The 25706-nt window shown below is 39.1% G+C and overlaps 1 protein-coding gene and 1 long non-coding RNA gene across 2 annotated transcripts in view; both read right to left on the bottom strand.

Moving 5' to 3' along the window:
- Window positions 1-25706, bottom strand: part of LOC125180525 (uncharacterized) — a 107226-nt gene that overhangs the window by 76359 nt on the left and 5161 nt on the right. The gene's annotated exons all lie outside the window — the stretch shown is intronic.
- FZD10 (frizzled class receptor 10) lies at window positions 163-4304 on the bottom strand. The gene has a single exon (XM_013173432.3). It carries the CDS (start codon window positions 3100-3102, stop codon window positions 1345-1347), a length of 1758 nt encoding a protein of 585 aa, XP_013028886.1. The 5' UTR covers window positions 3103-4304; the 3' UTR covers window positions 163-1344.

Here is a 25706-nt window from a genome sequence, read left to right as displayed (position 1 = left end):
AAAGCTTCTTCCCATTCAGTTTCTCAATTGCAGAGGTTCACAGAAAATGCAACTTCAAAACCCATTTATTTAATTTCAACTCGCAAGTTCTTTTGAGCAAATTATTGTTCTATCTGCTTATACTTGCAGCCAAGTGTAATAACAACTATTGTATTCAAAGTGTGCTTTTATCAAATAATTGAAGAAACAAGTTTATTAACCACAAAGCACATCAGAGAAAGTTTAGAACACACAAAATTATCAAACTAAAGAACATATTTTATTTTTAATAAAATAGTGGTGCATGAAAAATAATTGTATATTACAAATATATACAGCCAAAACTGTGCACCCCCAGCACAGTAAAGAGCATCACTCTATACAAAGCTTCCCTTTGCAGAATCTAGTGCTTCTTGATCTATTCATAGTGAGAATTTGTTTAACAATAGAAAGAGTCAATAAGCCCTTTGGGTCTCTTTGAATTGACCTCCCCCCCACCCCCTTTTTTTTTTTGCACAAATCAGTCCAAACGTGTATAACATTGGCTTGATTTCCATTAAAAAGCCACAAAATGTAACACTAAAGGGTTTCTGAGGACTAGACCTCTTAGTTCTTTTGTTAAGAGATTTCTTTTGTTGTCTTTATGTACAGCAAAATACTTGTTTCTCTTTTCATGTCATGGTAAGAAAAAAAATGTATTGCACATTATTCTTATTCATAAAGTTTGTGTCTGGTGCAGGAAGTTTCTCTTTTAGTGAAAGAATATTGGTGAGCATTATAGATTGAACCTATTTTTAGGCACTGCAAACCCACTAAGCTGAGATGAGTTGTAAAGGATTTCTCTCTCTCTCCCTCTCTCAAAGTTAGCACGGAAGTTGCTTTCAGAGATCGCCTGCTTTCTGACGATAGGCCTCTCGGGGACCTTAGGGGACAATGCGCACTTCGGCATTTTTCAAAGAAAATCTTTGCTCCATAAGACTTCGCTATACCTTGTTACTCAGAAACCTGTAGGAAATCCAGCTCAGCTACACAAAAAAAGTTAAACTAGGCGTTTTGTTTGTTTGTCTTGTTGTTGGGCTTTTTTTCTTTTAAACATCTGAGAGATGGATGAAGTACTTAACTACAATTAATAACAGAAGAGCCTGCTTTAATTCACAATATTTCTTTCACTGAAAACCTTTCCATAAGTACATTTACCTTCAGTATTTCACCAGGTCCTGAATTCAGCATGACACATTTTTTGCCTTGAGATATTAAACTGTCCTCTGACAAAAAAAAAAGCACCATTTATTTTTTTAATTTCTGGCTGCTACTGTGGACATTTGTAAGTCTGTAAGGTGAGATATAGTCTTGTCTAAAAACTATTCACACACAAGTGGGTGGTTGTAACGTTGATTCATATTTTGCAAGGTGAGTTTTCTGTGGATGTTGAGGTTTTTTGTAGATTCCGCTACTTGTAATAACACTTGCAGGTTTTCTCCTACTTCTCTTCTTTAATCTTCGACTACAAACATTTTGCCAGGACTGAAGAGTCTTGGAAGTCCAGATCCACATACCACTAGTAATGCCCACAACTAATAACATAAAAATTTTGACCATGAAAATTTCTACTGCCGGAATAGAATTATTCATCGTGCAGTCCAAGTTTTTAGTCTGATTGTTCATCTTGCATTTCTGTTGAGTTGCCACAATTTTCCAATAATCCATATTAAGTCTTTCATAAAAATAGCAAGCTATCACGCAAGTTGCAGGCACTGTATACAAGACTGAGAAGACACCAATCCTGACCATCAGCTTCTCCAACTTGTCAGTATTTTCTCCACCTGTTTTCATCACCCTCCTGATATGAAAAAGGGCCACAAACCCAGAAAGAATAAAAGAAGTGCCAATGATTAGATAACAAGCCAAAGGAATGAGTACAAACCCAGTCAAGGCATTCACATCCATGCTTCCAACATAGCACAACCCTGTCAGCTCATCTCCAGCCACCCTTCTCATAACCAGGATCATTATGGTCTTCACAGCTGGTATGGCCCAGGCCGCCAAATGAAAGTAGCTACTGTTTGCTTCAATTGCTTCGTGTCCCCATTTTTTCCCAGCTGCCAGAAACCAAGTTAAAGTCAAGATTACCCACCACAAGGAGCTTGCCATACCAAAGTAATACAGAACCAGGAACACAATGGTGCAGCCAGTGCTCTCCAGTCCTTCCTGGATGACATAGAGCTGGCCGCTGTCCCTATCACAGGCGATGCTTTCAGCACCCGAAAAGAGGCGAATAATGTACCCCACCGAGTAGACACAGTAGCACATAGACAGGAAGATAATGGGCCTCTCAGGGTACTTGAAACGCTGCGGATCTATCAGAAACGTGAGAACAGTAAAAGCACTGGAGAAGAAGCACAGAATGGACCAGATGGCAATCCAAATGACAGCAAACTGCTTGTCATCCCTGCTCCAGTAAACATCAACCCCTGGGGTGCAGAGCGGTGCGCAAGAAGCACTTTTTTCCACGTGGTGGAACTTGCCAGGGTTTTCACAGGAGGTTCTGCTCAGGCTGTCCTTGTGCTGCTGCAGGTCATGGCCACCGCTGGGCCGCTGTGGCCGGAACATGGGCGGCAGCATGCTGGATCCTCTGGGTGGCTCGTCCGACCCGTTGTTGGGGGCTTCCATGCACAGGTAATTGGGGTCATTCTTGTTGGGCAGTTTGCTGCAGTCTAAGGAGTCCGGCCACTTAAAATTGAACTGCTCCATAATGGGAGAGCATTTCAGCCTCGCCTGCTCGCACATGACCCTGCAGGCTGGGATCGGTGTAGAAACTTGCTCCGTGCACATCGGGGCATAGAGAGAGCAGAGGAAAAACTTCAGATGGCTGTGGCAGCCGTACTCCACCAAGGGGGCAAACTCGTGCAGCTGGATGGCAGCTTCTCTCTGGTTCTCGTGTCCCATCAGGTTCGGCATCCTCGTCATGTTGTACCCTATATCCTTGCACATGGGGATTTCTATGGGCTGGCACCTCCCGTCGCCGGGCCGGTCGATGTCGATGGAGCTTATCCCAGCGCAGGAGCCGCTCAGGCAGCACAGCACCAGCACGGCCCGCACCAAGCTCCGGGCCCCCGGCCCCATGCTGCCGCTGGGGCGGCCGGAGCGCGGCTCCCTCCGGGGGGCGCCTGGCGCTGGGGCGGCCGGGCGAGGGAGCAGAGGGGGCGGCAGCCACTTCAGCGGCCCCTCGGCTGCTGCCCGGCCCGGGACGACCCCCGGCCTTCGGGAGGGAGCCGGGCGGCGGGGCAGGGCGGCGCGGAGCTCAGCATAGCCCGGGCCGGGGGCAGCGAGCACCGCCCGGCCCCGACCCCGACCCCGACCCCAGCCCCGGCGGCAGCGCAGGGGGGCGGCCGGGGAACGCCGCGAGCGGGCGGCACGGGGAGCAGCGCCCCCAGTCCTCAGCTGCGCCAAACTTACTGCGGGGAGCCCGGCAACTTTCTTGTCTCCGGGCTTCCACTTTTGCGGTCCGTTTTTCCACCGCCCTTCCTCCTCCTCCTCCTCCTCGTCCTGGTCCGAGCGCTCAGCGCCGCACAGCGCCCCTGTCCCGGGCGGGTCCCTCGGGGCTTTGCCTCTCCTAGCTCCGCACTTTCTCGCCGAGAGGTGGGGATGGGCTTGTCCGAGCGTGGAGTAAAGGAGGAGAAAATCTCTAAACCGTCGAAGAGGGGGGGCTCAAAAAGGTGCCCGGCGCCCCCCCGCCGCTGGCTCTGCGAGGGGCCGGCTCCGCGCCTGCCTGGGGGCGCCCCGCTCCGCTCCGCTCCCCCCGCATCGGCGGCGACGGCCCGGCTGGAGCAGCCCGGCTGCTCAGGGGGCGGCTGAGGCCGAGGATGAAGTAGAATAAAAAAAAATCAAAACCTGCGCAGGGTCCGCCTCGCATACGACATCCACTTTGCATGAGAAAGGTGAAGCTGACACGGTGATTACTTTCCAATCACTCGGAACGCCTTGAAACCTCCTTAAGGACCCCTACAGGTTCTCCTTGATCAGCACAGATTAGAAAAAGCCCCATTTGTTTCTCTCTCTCCTCCTGCCTTTCTCTCTCCTGCCTTTCTCCTTTCCCTCCCGGTGCCCTCCCTTGAAAGTTTAACAAGATTTGTCTCTAGAAGGCGTCAGCCTAACCTCCCTCGCCCAGGTAGGAGGGGAGCCAGGAGAGCAGCGCCGCAGCCTCCGTGTCTCCTAACGAGAGGGCTGAAGGTGGTGCCTCCCCGGCTGCCTTTATTGGAGGGAGGGCGATGCTTTAGCAGGGAGGATGTGGGGAGGAGGATGCGTTTTATGGCGAGTGCTATAAACTCTCCGCTGCCAGGGTCATAAAATACGGTTGCTTTCAGCCTGGAATCTCAGCTGTTTTCAAATGTCGTGCTTTGTCTCGAATTCCTAACTGAACAGGACAGGCGGGATTGCTGAAAAAGTACCTGATTATGGTTTTAATCACGGTATGGCATCTCTCGAAAAGTAGCTTTTTTTTTTTCTCCTTTTTTTTTTTTTTTTTCCTTACATAAGAAACCCTAAGAGGACTAGAGATATACCCTTGGGAAAGTGACTTCATCCTCTGTAGAAATGATACCTACAGATTTTGGAGACGGAGATCATTTTAAAGTGAGTTGTGCTTACTTTTTAAGTTAAGCTTTGAGATTTACGCTGCTTATTGGTCCAGCAGAGCTAGAAGGAGGAAGTTAAATCCCCAGCCAAACTAAAATTCACAATTCTACACACTGAAAGGAGCACTGTGATCAGAAGTTAGATAATTAGCTCTACTTTATTACTATTATTAATTTACTTTGAACTTAATTTTAGCAAACATATTAATGAAGAAGGAAAATCTTTCTCTTCATTCACGCTTGCCCCCACAAACCGGGCTCCCCTCCATTAGTGCCTGCTTCTTATCGAAATGAACACGGATTCTCCTGGAAACTACCAAATCCCGCAGGGTCAGAGTTAATACCCCACCAGTCTCTAGAAAGGAAACTGTTGGCTTCCTCAATTGTGATAAGGGTGAAATGGATCCAAGCAAGGACAACAAACCAGGGCTGATGTTTGTCTTTGAAAACCCTGAAGATGCAGCTAGTTTTTGCTTAGAAGTAAAAGCCACCATAAACATGTTTTAACACAGTACTGCTTTTTGTGGCTTTTCAGCGGATCGAGGAGATCACACTTACAAAGTATTGGTCTTAGGGGCTGACCTTTCCTGGACACTTTTAGATTCCTCAGGGGATGTTACAAATGCAGGCAGCGTTATGTGCAAAAAAAAGCTTTATTTATTTTAGTGTGTCTGTGTGCATGTATGTGTGTGAGAGCGAGTGTGTTGGGGCATTTCCATTCTTCATTAATCTAAGCCTGTTTTCTTAGTATTTGTATGCATCCTGATTCCTCTTCTGCAGCGCTCAGCTGGGGGTAGTAGGGAAGCGTGGGGAAAGCTTTTACAAGGGACAGCCACCTTTAAAAACTAAAACTTAAAAAACGCTTCAGATGAACATATTATATATTTGTTTTGTTCGGCTTGATTGTTTGGGAGGTTGTTTTTCTTATTTTCAACAAGTATTTTTGAAAAGCATTTTATATCACCATTCACATTAAAATAATCTAGAAAAATACACAAAATAAAACATGGCATGTTTGTTCTGTCTTACTGATAGCAACCTTTTTCTCCTAAGTGGCAAAAAAGGAAATACAAATTAAAATGAGAAAAAGAAAAAAAAATAAAAAAAACACAGCCAAACCGTTGTAATTGTGTCTCTCTTAATTGATCTTTTATGTGACAATTTAATTCAGCCTTGTTTTTCCAGCCATTATTTTAGCCCATACATCCTGCTTTAGATCATTTATTTTACTTTCTATATTTTTAAAGAGCTATCTAGGAGTATATTCCATTCAACGAGCTTGAGTCAGTGAAACTAACAAATAGAACATTATTATAGAAAAATGAGAGTGCTGAGAAATCAGCAACTGGAAGATACCTCTGTAACTAATAAATGAAAAGAGCCTTTTGATGGCTCCAGCTGAAAAGATATTTTATTTTATTTTTTTCTCCTGTGTGTGGGATTTGAGATGTGTGATTCTATGGAGCAGCCAGGCACCCCTGCTGCTAGGCCCTGGCTAGGAGTTGGCCCCCCTCTGGCAAATGTTATGGAGAATTGGGAGGAATTTTATGGCTGTCTTTTCCCTCAGCTCTTTTTTCTTTTGTCTTCTTTGAAGAATGACTTTAGACATTTTATTTACATATTTAACCATGGATGAAAGAGGAAAAAGAAAGCATTTGGGCCGTTGTGGGAATAGTGATATGTTTAAATTAATGGAAATCTTATTAGGCTTCTAAAACTTTAAGCAAAAGATTTTTAATGAAACTTTATAATTAAACATGATTTCAAATAATGTGCCAACTCGCAGGAAAGATACATTTCTCCCTCTAGCTATCCATCTCCCCACCTCCCCAAAATGTGCAGAGGAATCATCTATATCTAAAAGTCCAGCTCGTGTTCTGTCCCGTAAGCAAAAGATTAAAAAACCTAAATATTTAATAAGGCATGTCAAAATTTAAACCATAACTAAATATTTTGTAGGTATAGCAAAGCATAAACAAGACAAGAAAGAAGCCCACCCTCCCCCATCCACGGAATGGCAAAGTTTAATGCTGTGTAATCTATTGCAGTGACAGTGTAATAAAATACTTTGATATGGGTAATGGTGAAAATCAAAGTTGCATCTACTCTATACATGTTAGAGTCAATGGAAATTGCAGTGCTAGGCAGGGTTTTCTGAAATGGGATTAAAGAAAACCCAAATAATCCCTTTGAGATAAAATGTTCTGACACTTCAGCAGTGGAGAGAAATGAAATGATAGACTTGGGGAGCTAAAGAGTTAATTAATACATTTAGGAATTTTAGGGAAATAGTCTAAATGATCTATTACATAACAAGTGCGTTATGACAGAACATGAACTGATATCGACAATTTTATGTGTAAAAAGTCTGTAGCTCTCCCTGTATTTCAGATGCAGTATTTTCAGCCATCTGTTCATTACACAAAAAGAGAGCAGTTTAATGTTAGTCCTACTCAATAATCCTATCCTCTTCCATATTTTATATTGATTCATTCCGACACTTTTTAGCTTCTTGCACCTGATAGAATTTGTTACCAAAATGAGATGTATAACACGTTTTTTAAAAAGTTAGCCATACAGTAGGTAGTGACTGTAAAAGAAAGACCAAACAAAAAAATGAAAGCTGATAAGAATTTTATCAATTTTATAAGCCAGCCTTTCTTACTGAATCTCCACTAGATATTCATAAAATTAAATGGCATGCAGAAAATATTTACTTTTTAATCCAATTGGCTCATTTTTTCCTAGCTCCAGAATCTTTGTAGCAGTTTTCCTCCAGTGTTTAAATAAACATGTCTGCCTAATAGGACAAGCACACTAAGAAATATTCCCATGCAAGTGTGAATATTCACAATGCACAAAAGTTTTAATTACCTTAAAAAGCCACCACCACCAACAGTTAAAAGAATTAAAAACAAAAACAAATCATAAATGGATGAGTGGGTTGTATAGTATTGCTCTAATACAATTTAGCTGGCTATTTTAAGGGCACTTCCCTTGAAATGTGGTTTGAAATATTACCAAAGGTTCGACGGGGTGCATTAGTGTGAATTGCAAATCAGAACATTTCTTTAATCCCCTTTTCATGGCCTGGCTTCGGATCAGTGGCATCTAAGGGACTCCCCACTGATTCTGGCTCAGGCGGAACCATTCACTGGGGCAGCTTCCCTCCTCTATTCCCACAGTCCAGAAAACAACACCACAGACAGACACCCTCCAAGTAAATTAGATTAAACTCCTTCTCTTCCACAGCACATTAGCCTTTTCACTGCCCAAGATTCATTATTCAGCTACTCCTAATTTAAAGATACAGTATTTTTCTCCCCTTAGGAACAAAACCAACAAACAGAATGAAAGCAAAAACGGAATAAAAAAAGATTGTTAGTCAGAAATAAGCCCAGTAATTCTAAAATTATAGGAAGGTAGAATATCCTTTTTGTTTATGCTCTAATATTGCAGTGATAGTATCTTTTTAAAGCACAGGCCACAGCAGCAAGTTCTATAGAGACAAAAACAAGGAAAGGCCTAGTAAAAAAGAAAACGTACACAGATTTTCTTCTCTTATATGCACTATTCAATAAACTTCATTCATCATTCCTTTTGCATGCACTGTTTGCATAATATCTTGGAGCCAGATCTAGACTCGTAAAGGCATACATACAGTGAAAACTACGCGTGATAGCGGGGATTAGTTTTTTCTGTTCTAGTCACTTCCTCCCTTATGTTTCCTCTAAAAGTTCTCCTCACTTACTTTTCAAGATAAAAATGATCTTTTTTACGACTCCCTCATTCTGCTTTCAGGTATGAGTGCGTACCTCCTCACAAATACCAGTGCAAGCAGACAGGAGCAGTAAGATCCCAAGCTGGCCGTCTCTTGGATTTCAAGGGTCTACACTCACAGCCTTGCATCAGGAATTCCCGGCATGTGAACCTAAACCTCCCACTTCTGGGCACTATCTTACATAACCTACAGTACCTGTGTAACACCTAGATGGTGCAAAAGGAGAAAAGTGATAATCTCAGTTCCCTTAATCTTCTCTGGTTTAAAAAAACAAAGCACCATGCTACTGAAAAATCTTTGCTCCTCGTGCTGCTTTGTAAGGCATCACGGAAGTATCTTTACAATCAACTTCCACTGCAAGCTAGACTTGCAGCATCTAGCTTGCAGAGAACTGGAAGAAGAACTTTATTTTTCTTCTGGAAGATCCTGAAAGATACTCTCAGTGCCTGCGGCTCCCAGTTGTAGTTTCAGTGCCTTTCTAAATTAGCACCTAGATTATGGAAAAAGATGACTGGGTAGATGAAAGCAGTCTGAAGTATACGGCAATATTTCTGACATATGCATGCTACCCTATTTTACCTGAGTTTGCAGCTGATGAAAGATGTTGTGTCTGACTTTCCTTGGTCCACCAAGGACATTTACACCTAGCCAATAGTATTATGGAAATCTCCCTTCTCTGCTACTAAACTTTTGCAATACTGTAATCTTCCTGCTGGCCATGCATCTGATCACCTGAATACCTATTCAATTCAGTCTTCTCATTAATACAGTATCTTTTAATTGCCTAAGCAATGCCATTAGCATTTTGGCACCTCTGGTCTCAGCAGGGACTTTCAGAAGTAATATGTTGGTAATAAATACTTTTATTACTGCAACAGTAGAAGACAGCAAGGTCTATTTCGCTAATATTAAATATCTCTCATTCATGAGCTTCCAGAGAAATATACAAAAGCCCATTTATGAGAGAGGTACTCTACTTTGCTCATGTGAAAACTTGATGGGAAGTATTAGGCTTTCTTGGGAACATTCTAGGACTGACTTTTACTTTTCAGGCTTGAAATCTCTCTTTAAGAGAAACAAAATAAACCAAAAAAAAAAAAAAAAGAGGTGGCTGGGTGTTGTAGCTATTTCGGACTGGTCTGAGGATTGAGAGTTTGGGAGGCTTAGTCTCTCTTCCATTAATACTTCTTCGTGCTGTTTTGGTGGTGGAAGAAATGGCCTGTGGGCACTGATGCAAAAGATAATTTCCAGTTGTCTATAACTGTTGAAGTAGTCACATCCCAGCTTCTGTACCAAGCCTATAATATTCAGAACAGGCTGGGGGCAGGCCAGAAGTAAAGAATTAGAATATGCAATTAGAAAGGGAATGAGGTTTATCAGAGAGCAGCCAGGGTAAGCAAACATGAGATGGAAATCTCTCACGCTTTGACAGGAAGCGTTGTTTTTGCCCTCAACACTATGATTTATGAGCTTCAAAGATGGCACAAAGTCCAAAGATGGCGCATCATTCACTTCCTGTTATACCTGTTTAATCTTTTATCAGTAACTTAATTCTGGTACCTTTACAACACTTTCTACATCAAAATGATGTTCACGTTTTTGTAAAGGTCACCCAACTTGAGTATACAGAAGGCAATAAATAGGATTAGATATTTGTGGTACTTCTGTAACAGACCAGATTGAAGAAGTAACGAAGATGATGCACCTATCCAAACAAAAAAAATCTGAAAATCAGCTTATTTTCAGACTTCTATACTCCTTGGACTTAATATAATAGTTTAAAAATATACCTAGAAGCTTTGACCTACAAAACTTGAAAAATCTCCCTCATTGAAAATCAGTGACAGCTCGAGTGTTTAATTCTCTTACCTGCCTTTTGAAATATCCCTGTTCCATAAGAAGATGGCATTGTCTTTCATCAACTGTACAGTAGCAGAGAGTTGGCATGCAATAGAAAATTCACTTCTCTTTATCCTATATCTTCCAAAATATTCATTATTCTGCTATTATCTATATGGTATTTTTCAGTTTGGAAGACTACTTAATACTTTCACAGTCCCTCAGTTAATGCCTATGGGTTTGTCACATAAAATCACAAAGAGAACAATTTTTCAAATTCATTAGAAATCTCTAAACTTTCTCTTACTGAAAACTAACATAGGAGGAAACTTGTTTTAGCAATATAGATAATACATGGTCTTAAAGTCATTTTTATTTGCATGATTTCATAATAGTATCAATTCCAACCTTTAGCAGTTCTTGACCTATTTTTTTTTTTCCTATCTACTTAGATATCAAATTAATAGAAGTAAACCTCAGAGGAACAAAAGAATATTGGAAGAGAGTTGGAAGGTGATTCATAACTTAATGCAGGGACCATTCTGGCCCGAATTCAGCTCCTGAGACCATACAACAGATGAAATGCAGTAGCTTTCTGACATGTCCTCCCTTTTGTCCTTGTCTTTGACACTTCAGTAGGTGAGCCAGAGAGGCCCAGGCCAGCTCCTCTGCCCGCCACAGAGGATACCAGGATTCTTACATGTTCATTAAGTAAATGGTAAAGATCTCTCAGGCCCTTTTATCCAACAGAATTCCTTTATAGCACTACATGTTATATTGTACCGCACTTCACAGTAAAGGTGGTGGCAGCCACAGTAACACCCTTTTCTGAAGTTCTGAATAAAGGTTTTTTTTCAGAAGACAGGCAAGAGACGTTTACCTTCCTAATACCAGACTGGTTTTCTTTGATTTATCACATTATCTCTTCCGAAAGTTTTTACTCTAACAATATTGAAAAAAATCTGGAAAATAAAGTTTGGAAACCTACAGTATACCTTCTCTCATGATATAGACTGCTGTAATATAAACATAGCCTGATATATCAGCCTTCTTAGTGTGTAGAAAACAGAATCCCAGCATCAGATGCCTTAATGTCACAAGTTCAATTCTCTTTATAAGAGCCTTTTAAAATTGACTGTGATAGACACCCATGTCTCTTGGTGATTTTACAAGTGTTAATTAATGTTTTAAAAGTCCTCGTGAGGTACTGTAGATAAGTGCTTTGATACCTATATAAAGGGCAAAATGTGACACAAAATACGTACACAGCATCAGAAACTGAAAGGATGTCACAGAAAGAAACACAGTTCTGCCATTTTAAATCAAACCCTGCTCCCTCTGCTACATAAGGGTAATCCTTTTATTTCTCTGATGTTTACCAACACCTGTCATTCACTGGATAACGCTCCAAGCCAGGTCTGAAAGGCACACGTGGCACACATCAAATTCCCTCTCTTGTCTCCTTCTTGAAACAATGTGTTGAAAATACCAAAATAGAGGATATACCCTGGATATGGCATATTAATTTAGTGCTGGACAGCTAATGGTGTGCTGCCTCATGTGTACTTCTTGGGAAGCAAACAGGACAAAGAAGCAGAGTGTGCTTTGGAAAGTCACTGCATGGCAATGTTAGGGAACAGCTTTGGACAGGCAACCAAAGATTTCTCCAGGTCTTGCAGCCACACAGCAAATTCATGTGCTTGCTGCATAAGTGAGCATAGGTGTGTACCAAACGAGTCTCCTAATTTACTACTGCTTACTCTTGCCTTGCAAACACTGTGATAGCCTTCAGAATATAGAACAAAATTCAGCTATTTTGGCTAAGCACGCAAAAGAATTAGTGAAAACAAGAGACAATAAATCTACACAAATTTCTCTAGTGTTAGCAGGAGTTTCAGGCAGTCTGGGCCAAAAGAAATCTAACTTTTTTGATGCAGACAAGCTTCTGTGATAGAATTGAACTAAAACCTAGTAGTACAAAGTTTCCCATAGGTGTAAAATAGGTATATGATAGTCCCCAATATATAACATAATATATTGGGGAAGTAGCAATTCTATAACAACTTTGTGGTTTCCTCATTCTTACATTCTTGTCTGGGCATCTGCTAGAGGGCACTGTCAGAGACCGGATATTGTGCTAGATCGAATTTTGGCCTGACTTGCATAACCACTCTACATTCTTATATTCCTAGGTACCATGGACGGATGATAAAGGTTTAATCACTGCTGTATGTTGCCCTTGGACATTCTCCATCTGGCATTTTAATTTTAAAGGTGTGATGTCAATAGTTCTGAAAATATTCTCTGAAGCAAGCCTGAAAAGTGAGAAATCTAAATACCATTGTTTGGAACGCTATTTATTAATTCCAGATCACACACACACACCAAAAAAAAAAAAAAAAAAAAAAAAAAAAAGAGAGAGAGATGCTTTACATATCTTACAAACAACAGGTAGAAGAGGGACCAATCCAGAGTTAAGGCAGAAGTCAAATTTCACAAGGTCGCATATAAAATTTGGAAATTTGGTCCTGAACAAGAGACACAGCTGATGTGTTTGCAGTACAATCTTATCCTACGATACTAAAAACAAATTGTAGTCGGCTGGCAGAATCTCTAGGTTACGATGGTAGATTGCAGGACAAAAGAGACCTGGTTAGGCTGTGTTTTGGAATGGAGGGTGTGTTGGATATTTGAGCCCAACATCTACTCACAGTGTAAGCCGCAGTTCATCCTCGAAATCCAATGTCTTCTCTTATCCCTAAACCCAACCCAACTCATCACACATAACTTGTCAAGGCTATATTTCTCGTGTCAAAGCAGGAATTTTAGAGAAGTGTTAAAACATTAGACTGAGAATAAATCTGGTTCAAATCTACAAACTGCCAGCACGGTACAGAATAAGACACACAAAGCTTCCCTTTAACAGCAGAGTTAGGCCAGTATGAAATATGGTGAGGAAACATTACATTTAGATCACTCTCAGATGTTCAGACTTCTTTTCCCCCTAACAATAACAAATAATAATTATTATTATTATTATTATTATTTGTAAACGATTAAAGCAAGGTGGAAGACAAACCCTTATTAGTCTGAAATACTTGCATCTACGTAGGGAGCTGCACAGTCAGAACAGCAAAGATTTATGTCTAATGATATAGTATTACTGGAAAAACCTTCTGTGTATGCAAGCCCATTGTCTGACTTTGTGTTTCCCCAACCTTTAAATGAAGAATATTCAGCTTGATGTTAGCGAATGGGGTGTGCTCCAACACTGCAGAGTCAGAATACACTATTACTTCATGAGAGGGTGATCAGAAAATTCAGACATTTGGGGAGATACAGATAGACCTTTGTAGATTGATTGCAGGTTCAGTACACATAATGTTCCAGTTTGGGCAATCTCGAGAGCACAGAAAGAGTGTTACATGTTGCACACATTAGGCAACCAAGTATACAGAATCAATTCAAAGCAGCTGTTGAAGATCAGAAATTTTAGGGGAGCTATAGGGTGAATTCCTCCATCTATACATCTTTTTTTTTTTTTTTTTTGGAAGGGGGAATGCAAAGGAGGAGGGAATGAAAAATTGATACTGCTCTGTGCTCCAGATGAAAGAACAAACATAATTTTATTTTCTTTAATGACTGTACTGGATTCTGAAATTAAACCCAGCGGGTAAAAAGATCCTGTGCAGATTTCAAAAGAGATCATGCAGTCTGTCCATGTGCTAAGTCAGGCACATTTTTTAAGCCCTGCCATGTTCTGTAAAACTGAAAAAGGGTTATCCCTCTAAGCATTCTGCTTTTCAAAACCATCTATCTCTTTCTACCTACCCCAAGTCAGTGGATATTCCAAAATAAATGTCATCCTATCTTTAAATGTCATTTTCTGGTTCCTCCCTCTAACTTTAAAAGGAGAATTCCTGTATACTCTGCATTAAATATTATTAGAACTCAACATACAGACAGCACTCTTTTTTAAACCTCTCAGTAGAGACAGACAACAACAACAAAAAAACCAGCCATATAAATAACTGAATATAATCCTCAGTACAGATTTTAAACCAATTGAACTGAGAATAGCTAACCTTCACTCTGAACTCACTCCAGCTGCAGGTTAATGCAGTTAATTGCAGAGCACCTGGTCTAAGCCTCAGGTATATGAATCATCCCCACAGCACACCTTTCAATCTTTTATTCTTATGTAATGCCCTGGGGCAGCTGACAGTGCCTGTTTAAGCTTTGTTCCTAGTGGGTGTGCCAATGTGCTGTCAGAATTCCCTTATTATATGCAAAAGAAAGGCTGTACTTTAAAGCATATGTATGTATCTCCAAGGCTGTGGTTTGAGTATACACCGTCTCCAGCAGCAATACTGACTTAACAAGTACCGACCGTCCCTCCAAAGGAGCCTCTGCTGCGTGCTGCTGCTCCCAGGCTCGGTGCGCTTTCCACCAGTTACACCAATACAGCTGTTTGTGGGGCTGTGCTGTGAACTGCACCAGGAAATTGAGTTGTCTTAAAAATCAACCGTAAAAATATTTACAGATTTATAGCACCAAGACGGTGTATAACATTAAGCTAGTATTGTTTCTAGATTCAGCACATTCTCAAATGGTGGCCTGTGAGTGTGGCTACATAAAACAATATATACATATATATGCATATACGTATGTGCTTTCATTTGTATGTAAGGCAGAAATATTTTTCAGTGTCCATGTGCACACACATTACTTAGACACTTACACAGTATGTCCTTTTAAATCCACGGCTAGTCCTCTTCAGTTTGATAAACTCTTGTTTTTTTTAACTCTACGAGTAAATTGTGTAGCTTTACCCATGGAAAGCCTGTTTTTGGACATAGATTTACTTCTAACATCAATAGTAAAATGACATACTGAATTAATTGTTTACCTAAATACTATACTGTATATACATATAACATATGTACAACCATGTGAGTTTTATAAATAAATATCTAAGTGCACATGTATAAATAGACATATCTGGCACTGAAATGCCTACAGGGTCTTTTTGGTACGGGTGAGCTACTTGTAGATGCTTGTACGTTCTTGCTAGTCTGGGATTGATTACGTCCTGCTTATTAAAGTGGTTTGCAGCTTTAAACTGGTAAATATTATTTAAAAAGGGTGGGACAGTGTTTTGAAAATACTTGGTCACTGCATTATCTTGCACAGACATAACTATGAAAGCACAATCTTATTTATCTTCACATATACTCATGGAATTACATTTCTTTACATAGGTTTAATGCAATTGTGTCACATGACATGCTTCAGCTATAGGTGATACATAGACAAAGAACATACAACTGAAGATGTAAAGAAGCCTAGTGGAGAAATAGATGTGAAGAGAAGGCAAGTGAGCTGCACTGAACATGTACTTTACACACAAAATTAATGATACCCTGCATGAGAATTGTATTATAAGAATGACAGTCTGGAAATTATAAAACTGCCCTCTCTTTGGCAATACTGATTTCTTGTTTCTTTGATGTGTGCAAGCACAGAAGATTAGGTTACTCCTTAAATTACACACAAATAACAATCAGACATTGTCACAACAATCTTGATGTTGTCATCTTTTCCATTATGCCATTCCATTACATTGGTTGGCAAACTACCACTCAAATATCAAAGTACATACTCACAATAATTATGATTTCAAGCTACTTATTTTCAGTCTTCCTGATACTTTTTTTTTTTCCTCTTGCTTCATTGAATATCCCCATATATGAAGATGCTGTGAGTGTAAAGTAGTAAATTTCTTATTTCAGAGTATTTGATGTTTGCTTTGCCCAAGCATCAGTACTGGTGCAAAGCCAAAGGAAGTGTTTTGCTAAACATTGCAAGCCTCCACAAATGGGAATATTCAAAGAAGCTGGGATGCTAGCCTGTTAGACAGAAAAGGCCAAATCTGCCTTCACTGAAACTGATATCGAAACTCCCGCTGACATACAAGGAGTCAGGACTTGGTAGCTTGAGAGGTCACGTTCAAAGGCAGCTTCTGAGCCTACACTGAGACCACACCTCAAGGGTGAGTGACGGGTCCAAAATTGCTGACCGTTCAGCTACCCTTACAGACTACAGATACATTCTGTTACACAAAACCAAAATTTCTATCTATGATACCTGGCTAGATAGTTATCCTTGATCTCTCTTAGGAAGACTGGTGACTTTATTATCTTTATCTATGGGTAAGATTTAAATAATCAAAATAATTTCCTGAGTTACACTCTCTCTATCATCAGTCCCAAGGCTTTAATCTAATCAATATTTAGATGAGCTGAGATCATAGCTGTGTATCTTCCCCCTGGATAATCAGTGTTGGCTGGCATAACTGTGTGGGATACTTCTGCATCACATATTGTAATGACACAGATGCACATCTACCTTGAAGTGACAGGAGAATACAAATCATAAAAATTATTATCTTAAAAAGTCTGCTTGAAGTCAGGTATAATTTATCTACCACAAATTAAGATGAACTCATCCTTCTGTAGGGGCCAGAACATGGTCTGTGCATCACTTTAAGCTATTTAAGTGATGCATGGTGGAGAATTTCACCATGAGAATTGGTATCCCTCTTATATTGTCTGTAAAATGGAATATATTAAAAGTCAGTAGTGATTCAAAGTCCATGATATTAGTGGAAAGTTGTTCCAGCAACCCTAATTTTGTCAATTATTGATTCTAGAATTTAGTATGTTTTAATGTTTTCACTGTCCTTGGCCTTAGCCTTATTAAAAATTCAACTGGAAATTCAACTAGATGATGTTTTTTGTTATTGGAGTAAATACAGTTTTATCATTAATCTGGTTATTTACTTCGCATTTGGCTTTTCCATATTAAATTTGTTAAATAATATAATTACCATAATCTTGCGATTTCTACTGGTCCCCAGTATTCCTGCAGAATCTTTCTTCCAATTCTAGTGCAAGTGTTTATAAATAACGCTGTCAAATGTAAAGCAGAGAATAGATACATCCCTTCTTGACTGTTATGATGAATGCTTGCTGCCACAGGTCATAAACTTCACAGCATTTATTCCAAACAAAGGGCTGTTATTATCTAGAGGGGTTATCTGTAAAAGGGGAAAGGAAAGAGGAATGTGGGCTCTTGTTTCCATAGTTCAGTTTTATTTTATTACTATTCAGTTGATCTCACAGTTTTTTAAAAAATGAGGGGAAACAAAAAGCATGGAGTTCATTTTGTTTAGCTTCTAATCTCTTGCCAAATGAATAGGCTAGAAGGATTTTATACTGACAAAATATAGGCTAACTTGTAGCAGTTCTGACTCCTCAGTTGCTGTCCAATGTCCCTTCAAAAGTAGCTTACTGTGGCCAAGGAAAGTTCTGGTCCACAGAGTACCTATTAATCTTTTTTATTAGTGGAGATACTTCTTTGAGTCTCAGATCTCACTACCTTATGAAATGGTAGCACAGGAGGAACCCACCCAAGTTTATGGGCTAGGGCAAGTAATCAATCAATACAAACAACAATGCCATGCAGGCAAGATTTAATAAGAAGAACGAATGGAACTAGCTAAGCCCGCAGGGACAGATGAACCTACTTCTCATTTTCTGTTTATTAAAAGCATTCATATCTATTTGTCATGTGGAAGCATTTAGTTCATTCAAGCACAAGTGTAATTTAAAAATCCTATTAATAATACTTCAAAATACAGACTGTCAAAGTCTTTAAACACAGGTGATAAGGAAACTAGAGTGGCAGTTTAAGGTATCTAATTCCAATCTCAGTGCAAGATTTACAAAACAATGGGTCGAACTCACTTTTCCTGCAACTCCTCTGAAGTTAACATAGTTTCAAAAGGCATGAATCTAAATTCTTATCCATTTGCTGCCCTCCATTTGCTGTGCAGCTACGAACTTCTCTGAAGTTAATTTCTTTCCATCAGTTTTCTGAGATTTATCTTTCCATTTGCTCCAACCCAGTTGGAGCTGTGGACTGAATTCAAGAAATTTGTAAGAGGTCCTGAAGAACTCAAAAACTATTTTTTTTTTTTCCAGAAATCAGAAGCATCATGGAAGCTCTTCCATCACTGAGACCAAAAGATAATCATTTTGGCTAAAAGGTACTTGCTGTATTTTGCATAATCATGCAGGTACCCTTATCCATGATACAGAAAGGAGCCAAAACCAAAACTTTCTTCACTGGGCAGAATAAAGTCAGGCCAAGTCAGGCCATTAACAGTTGTGTTTGTTGCTCTTGGGAAAATGCTCTTTGCAAGACATTTAGTAGCAAAATTTATTAAAAAAAAAAAAAAAAGTAAATTTCTGTGGAGCTAACCCCATAACCCTGTTTCTCTGCATCAGTCCTTGTGCAAATATCTATATTTTTATGTATTAGAAAGCTCACGTTTGACTCAGTGCTCTCCTTGCCTACTGCTCTCTGCAATAAGTTGTGCTTCTTATCCAAAGCCTGCTGAAATGATAGTCCCTTCGCTTACTTGAACTACCTGTAATTTAGACCTTACATATCAGTTTAAGAATATAACAAATGCCTGTGCACTTTGGAAATGTAATTTCTATAAATTGGGTTGAGATGCAAAACAGATATCTTCCTGGTGTGGCCTTGGCTTTGCCTTGCCTTCTTACATTCATCGCCAATAAGTCAGACTCAGCCCTAGCATAACATCCATCTTCACATATATAATTAGTATCACACCTACAGGCTCTGTTTCTTTTAAATAATCCTTTGATGAATGCCAGAGATATTAAGCATACTATTAGAAGGAGATGGTGCTTAGAAGAAGCAAAAAATGGTATGCTTCCTGACTGCTTTGTTCTTTTGAATTATTGCACAGTAGAAAAGGGAAAACAAAAAAAAAAAAAAAACTTTTCTCTCGTCGAAAAGAATACACAAATTGCTGTTACAGATCTGGCTGTCCTGTTTCAGGTTTAAGTAGTTACTAATAATCTAAGGCAGGAAGGAGAGGAAAGGTAATCTCAAACCTTCAAAATATTCAATAAACTCATGGTTCAGGAACAGCTCAGTGCATGACAGCCTATAAACCTCAAGACTAGGAATTGAAACAACAGCTCGGTATGAAGTGACTAGAACAGACCTCCCCCCATAAACTAAGAGAGTACAGTACCTGGTAAAGTTTTATAGCCCTAACAAGATCTTTAACAAATTAAAGGCACTGGAACTATGACTTTGTTCTTTCTTTTCAAGCTGCCCACCTTCCCATTCCTATCCAGCAATGTTAAAGCTTGAAGGATGGTTTTAATTCAGGTCCCAGAATGGTACAAAGCTTGTTATTCATGCCATAAACCTTTCAAAGAAGAATTCATGTTTATTGGAGTTGTATAGCTGTCATAGAAGCTCCACAAAAGTAAAGACTTCTGTCATTTCTGTGTCTTTGTTATAATTGATTAAATCTATTGGAATATATTCATAACAGAGGAAAGACTGGGATCCCTGTGCCTGCATTTATATTTATATTATTTATATAGCAACAAGAACTAGATAAGGCAAAGAAATAAGATCTTTGATCATCATCTCCTTTGATCAGCTACTCCTTTCCCCGCCACTTTTGCAGTACATACCATAAAGATATTTGGGTTCATAACCAGAGTTCCTCAAACTCAGTTGCAAGAATACAACACCAAAATTTACCCAACATTTGAAGGTACAGGGAGTTGCTATAATCTGAGGCTTTACTGTAGGATTATCTTTGTGACTGTGGCAATACTAGTACCCCATATAATAGCAAAATTATGGTCTGCAAATTGTTGAGCAGAGAAGTTATCTTGTTTTGCCTTCCTGCCCAGTAAACAGATAGTGTCAAAATGTAGTGTGAGCATGAGAGCAGAACAGAAATACTGCAAATGCTTCCTCACCAAAGTGAAGTGGACTTTTCATGTACAAAAAACAAACAAACAAAAAAACTGACTCAGAGCAAAACTACACCAGCTCTCAGTCAGCACAGAATACAGGTTCTATCTGCTCTGGCTTCCCTGGCTACGTGGTGTCTGTGCAATACTTCCCTTGGTGCTGTCAATGCCCAGTCATTTTATTTCCTTTTTTTTCTCTAAGAACCTTCTGTTTTGTGTAGCCTTTCACTCCCTAAATCCCAGTCAAACAAACGTGCCCAGCAGAACACAGGCAATAGTCCAAAGAAGTCCCTTCACATACAGATATGAGAAAGACAGAGCAAGCATTTTGCTTCATTTTCAGTTTAAGAAAATCACATTCCATAAACTCCCTTCTGTTCTCTTTGGGGTTGTTCTTGGTTTTAGCATGAGTTAAGTAGCAAATTGGTACAAAGCACTAAATTGGTACCAAGACTTTGCATACATAAAAGAAAGGAAAAGTGCTTTGTACATATAATAGGATGTTAATCATTTCAATGAGAAGAAAGAAAATGCTGGGAAAATTCTTGCCTATTACATGTATGGATTTAGTACTACATAGTTTGCCTTTTGAATTCGTAGTTGGGTCTGACATGTGCCTTTCTATTGCTTACACAGGAGCCTAAGAGTCAAACAGAAATCCTGAGGATGTTGCACTTGAAATCAGATCCACATTTGTTAGGGAGCTTTCATGGTCCAGGTGTAAAATCTCCAATAAACAGAAGACATAACTCAAACAGAGAAAACCACCTCCCAGTCTGACAGGCTGCTAACCACAAGGCCACCAAGTACAAAGCAGCAGATTCTGACAAAAAGACACATGGCATTCTTAACTGACACCCATAAAACTAAACTTAGTCAAAACGCATTCGTAACCAAGACTTAGAGCTGTGTTTACTGCACACTTTGAATAAAAATCCCCAGAGAAGAAATGTGAAGTTCCAGTTGCTGAGACTAAACTTGGAAATTACATTCCTGTAATATTCTCACTACAGGTTTAAATCTAATTTAATGCACTTTGGAAGGCACTTTGCTGACTTTAGTGATTATTCTCCAAAAAGTAAAACAAACTTTTACCCCCCAAAAATACAGAAAACAATATTCAGGACCAGAATTTCAGAACTTTTTAAGGTGATGCTACTTATTAAAACTGGAAGATTGACAAATAGGTTTACTAGAATATCCAGTGAAAGACTACACCATAACTAGATCACTTCCACTTAGTTGAACATTTTATCATGAACACTAGGAAAACACACCTTCTAATAATGAGTTGTTTTTACGTTTTCCATAATACATCCCAACCATAAATGGCATTTTACTATGAGATGCTGAATCTCTTATGTAATGTCTTGTTCTACACTATAGCTGTATTTCCTAGAGTGCAATGTTTTGCATTTCCTGATTTCTTAATTTAGCAGACTTTCATTCTAAGAGATATTCAACATACAGTTTATCAACAATGGTGGAATCTTTTACCTCCAGTTGTCTCTAATTCCTTTTACAAAACCGTTTCTTTGATTATTGCATTAATGGCCACATCTGCCAAACAGAATGTTTGTATTTCCAGTGAAACTTTTATTATGATGCTGGAGAGTGCAATAGAAAATCAAAACTTAAAAAAGGGAAAAAAATAGAAGCCAGAAGAACTTGGGAAGGAAAAAAGTAGGGGCTCCCAACTGCCAGCGTTGCACAGTGCAGACAGCTCTAGGGACTGACTCCTCTTTACTATGTGATGGACTTTTCTAAAATCTGCTCTCTGCTCTAAGTCAAATCCTCTCCATTGACTTTACAAGGCTTTGGATCAATCTGTTAGCATAGAATTGCTCTCAGTAAATGCATTTCTATGCCAAACAATCTTCATAACATAACAGTGGGTAATAATTCTGAAGTTCTTGAAGATAACTGTCATAACCAGACATTTCTTTTCTAGCCAGACCAAAAATCTATTTCTGTGAGTCTGCGACACCTGAAATGGAGCACACATTTGCACAGCAGACTGTGTGGAAATGCATACATGCTTTTACATTCAAGTTCAAATTACAAGCAGTTAATGAACAATGTGTTAATGCATGGCAGTTACTGATTACAGAGTTTAAGAGTTGAGCCTGGTGGCTTATAATCACAGTTTATTCATGTCTATAGGGAATCTATTTATTGGTTGGCTCTCCCCTATGATTTCCAAGGTCTGAAACAAAAGTGCTGGGTGGCGCACTGTCTTGACAACTCAGCAAAAATACAACCTCTGCAGGACATGGCCTAAGTTTCAGATACACTTCCACACATAGCTACGAAAAGGGAGGCTATGGTTATATTAGGGAGGTGTATTGAGATGACCAAGCTATCACCTCTGGCATGAATCCATTAAGCTAAACCAAGAAATGAAGCATTATACAGTCATAACTGGTATCTGTAGATAATATGCCCTTGGTTCCTATAGCATATGCAGTACAAGGCCCAAGACGTGCTCAGCTTCCACTGAATAGGTGACATGGCAAAGGCACATCATCTATATCAAAACAGAAGACTGATGTAGTTCAGACCCCCGTGAAAACATCTTGCCACTGTTAAGCTAAATTCAAATGTGAAAGCAGTATAAAGTTTTATAATGTTAAGAAAAAGTATTCTTTTTCTTACAAATTCCCCTGATACCAAATTTGGTGAAGTAAAAAGTGGGGAGGTGAAGCAGTGTGCCAATAAAAGTTTGTTTTCTTCTGCCAAGGAAACTGCTGTTTTCAAGGCAGATTCAATTAAAGTCAATGGATGTTACCTTGAGGAGCTACTTTGTTTACATTTCAAAGGCCCGGTCCTCTTGTTAGACTGATACTGTTTCATGCAGCTCCTTAATGAAAAGCATTTGTTTGGGATTATACCTCAACAGCAAATTAGACTCTCCCAAGACAGTTTGACTATGTGAGAAAGCCTTTGTGACTGCCCAGACTTCTGTGGTGTCATTAAGATAATGACCCTCACATCTGCTCTTTCAAATGCTGTTCTCAAGGAAAACACAAAATAATAATAATAATAATAATAAAAAAAACTCAGATCTATTACAAATTTAGAGGGTTTATCATCTTAATTGGATTTAAATATTTTATTTTCCTCATAAATTGCTGAACTGAACTTGAAATATATTACAACAGTGAACATTTTGAAAGTTTCTCTTACCCACCAACTTTAACCAAGCTCCCTTTTGGACTGTGATGGTCTGATTATAGCAAGCAGAAGTGGCAGCTTTTTTAAGAGAGATGCTCTTGCAAGGATTCTCATTACACTGAGAGACAAAAATGATGGAAAAGTGACAGGGAAAAATGACTGCAAGCATGTTAAATATTTCCTACTTCTTGCTTCTCTTGTACTGCCATTGAAAAAAAGGTCCCTCTCTGCCTCTACTGAGTATTTCCACTACCAATGCCTAGAAATAAAAGTCTACCTGTAAGTTACAAGCAAAGAATCTTTGTGATAAGAAATCACAGAGAAAGATACACGAACTCCACTTAGTATGAGGAGCAAACTCTGCTAAAATGTAAAATGGTTGTGAAATGATTATATATATATGGAAGCTACTGAGAAAATGTTTTAATGCCCATGACTTCAGTGGCTAGCATATGTTAGAAAACAACTATAATTTATGTGCTGAAAGATCTCTGCAGTGAATTCTATTCTGAAGTATATGCCAATCATAAATCCCTTCATGTTGAAGTGGCTGGCTAAAATCTAAAAGCCTTCTCATCTCATGTGTTATTCTTGGTATGTTATTGAATATATGTTTGGAGAGCTTGCTAAATGAAACATGGAAGATTCACCCCAATACAACAAATATAGAAGAAGAAGAAAATGTCATAATGAAGATTTTGTTTATATTCACACCTCAATATCACTTCAGTCTTGTTTGTTACAAACAGAAAACGAACATGTGTGAGTCATGTGCCAACTTTATAGTCAATCCCTGGGCCTGCTAAACAAGGTAATTTTCAGTTTGACAGAGAATGCTAGAAACACTGTATACTCAACCAGAAGAGCTTGAATGACAAGTGACTCATATTAGGAATTCCTTGTGTTCAATCAGCTACCCTTGATGTGAGATAAAGAGAGTTGATGAAAACAGACAGAACCCAGTTTCAATCTTCTCTTGGGAAGAATGAGACCTTTTTTACATAGGGACAAATTCATTCCTGGCATACGGATTTTTACTTTAGTGGAATTATACCAAGGATGAAAACAGGTCATCTTGTTTTGTACTACATGATTCACATCAATGACAAAATAAACCAAGTCTCAAAGGAGAGGTGATAAAAAGTCAGCAGTCATGCTTCCTTGTGATTTCTTTTAAACTATAAAACCTTCTAACGCGTAGTTTTTAAATATATTAGTTTGATTTATCATTGACTTATACAACACTCAGTGCAATGACAACTAAAAGCTTTTCATGCAAAATAAAAAATAAAACCATCCAGATCCAGCAGAGCATGTGTCATAGCCCTCACAAAGAAATCACCTGTCTAAAAGTATCCAAATTGAAGGAAGGGAGGGAGGGAGGAAGGAAGGACAGACAAAGGATTTCTAATTATTCTGAATATCTCCACTTTTGTGTGCTTAATTTTGGATGCTTTAATGACTTGTGATTCTCAAGGAAAAAAAAAAAAGAACAGTGAAAATGCTGGATGCCTGTTTGCTGAGGATTAGGCATATCAAGATAGTTTATGGGAATATTCAAGGAGAGCAAACATAGTTGATTATTTTATGATCCCAACCTGGTCTGAACTATAGGTTTTGTAACTGGAACATCGCTTTTGTACTATCCCAAATATATATATGTATATAATATAATATATTCATACATAACATTCTATAGTACTGGTTGCAAATGCTGCAGTCACACTATCATGTAGGGTCTGCTACAATGCTTTGATCATCCTTTTATTTGGTGATTTTATGACAGTTTTAAGTGGCTGAGAACCACACTGAGGTGACTCAATTGTACCATTACCCATGAACAGCAACTACATGTTAACAACCTGTAACTACCCCTGAATGGTGTAAACAGGAAGCCTGGTGGTGGAAATTCATTTTGAGGATTTCCACTGCTCTTGCAGCTAATGCTTCAATGATACTAGGTCACAAGTAGAGACAGAAATTAAATTAAAAATCTGCATGAAATGCCAGTTTGGAGTTTAAACTGTTGCTGAAACAGAAGAATAGATATATGGAGTCACAGTCTTTAAACACAGGAGTGTTAGTGACCTAAAGCAACCAAGAGAACCCATTTTCTACTGTACGTTTCAGACAGTTTGCTATGGCCTATAGAACAGGACAAACTGTGTCAATAATCATATTGGATTTTACTGAAAAGCAATCTCTATATAAACAACAGAACAAATCAAATGAAAACACAGTAATCTGAACAAATGTTTTCAGTACTAGAAAGCGTAAGGTGAGCAAATTGCTGCCCTAAGGACAAGGTGAAAATCCCTAGCCCTCCTCTGCAAAGCAAACAAATAGCAGTGAAATGTAATTTGATGCTCATTTCCACGAAGGGAAAATATTTTGTCAGCCACCTTTTTCTTGAGGTTGTCTTAA

The sequence above is a fragment of the Anser cygnoides genome, chromosome 17 (genome assembly GCF_040182565.1).
Source record: "Anser cygnoides isolate HZ-2024a breed goose chromosome 17, Taihu_goose_T2T_genome, whole genome shotgun sequence".
Classification (NCBI taxonomy): Eukaryota; Metazoa; Chordata; class Aves; order Anseriformes; family Anatidae; genus Anser; species Anser cygnoides.
This window is presented reverse-complemented; position numbering and strand designations above follow the sequence as displayed.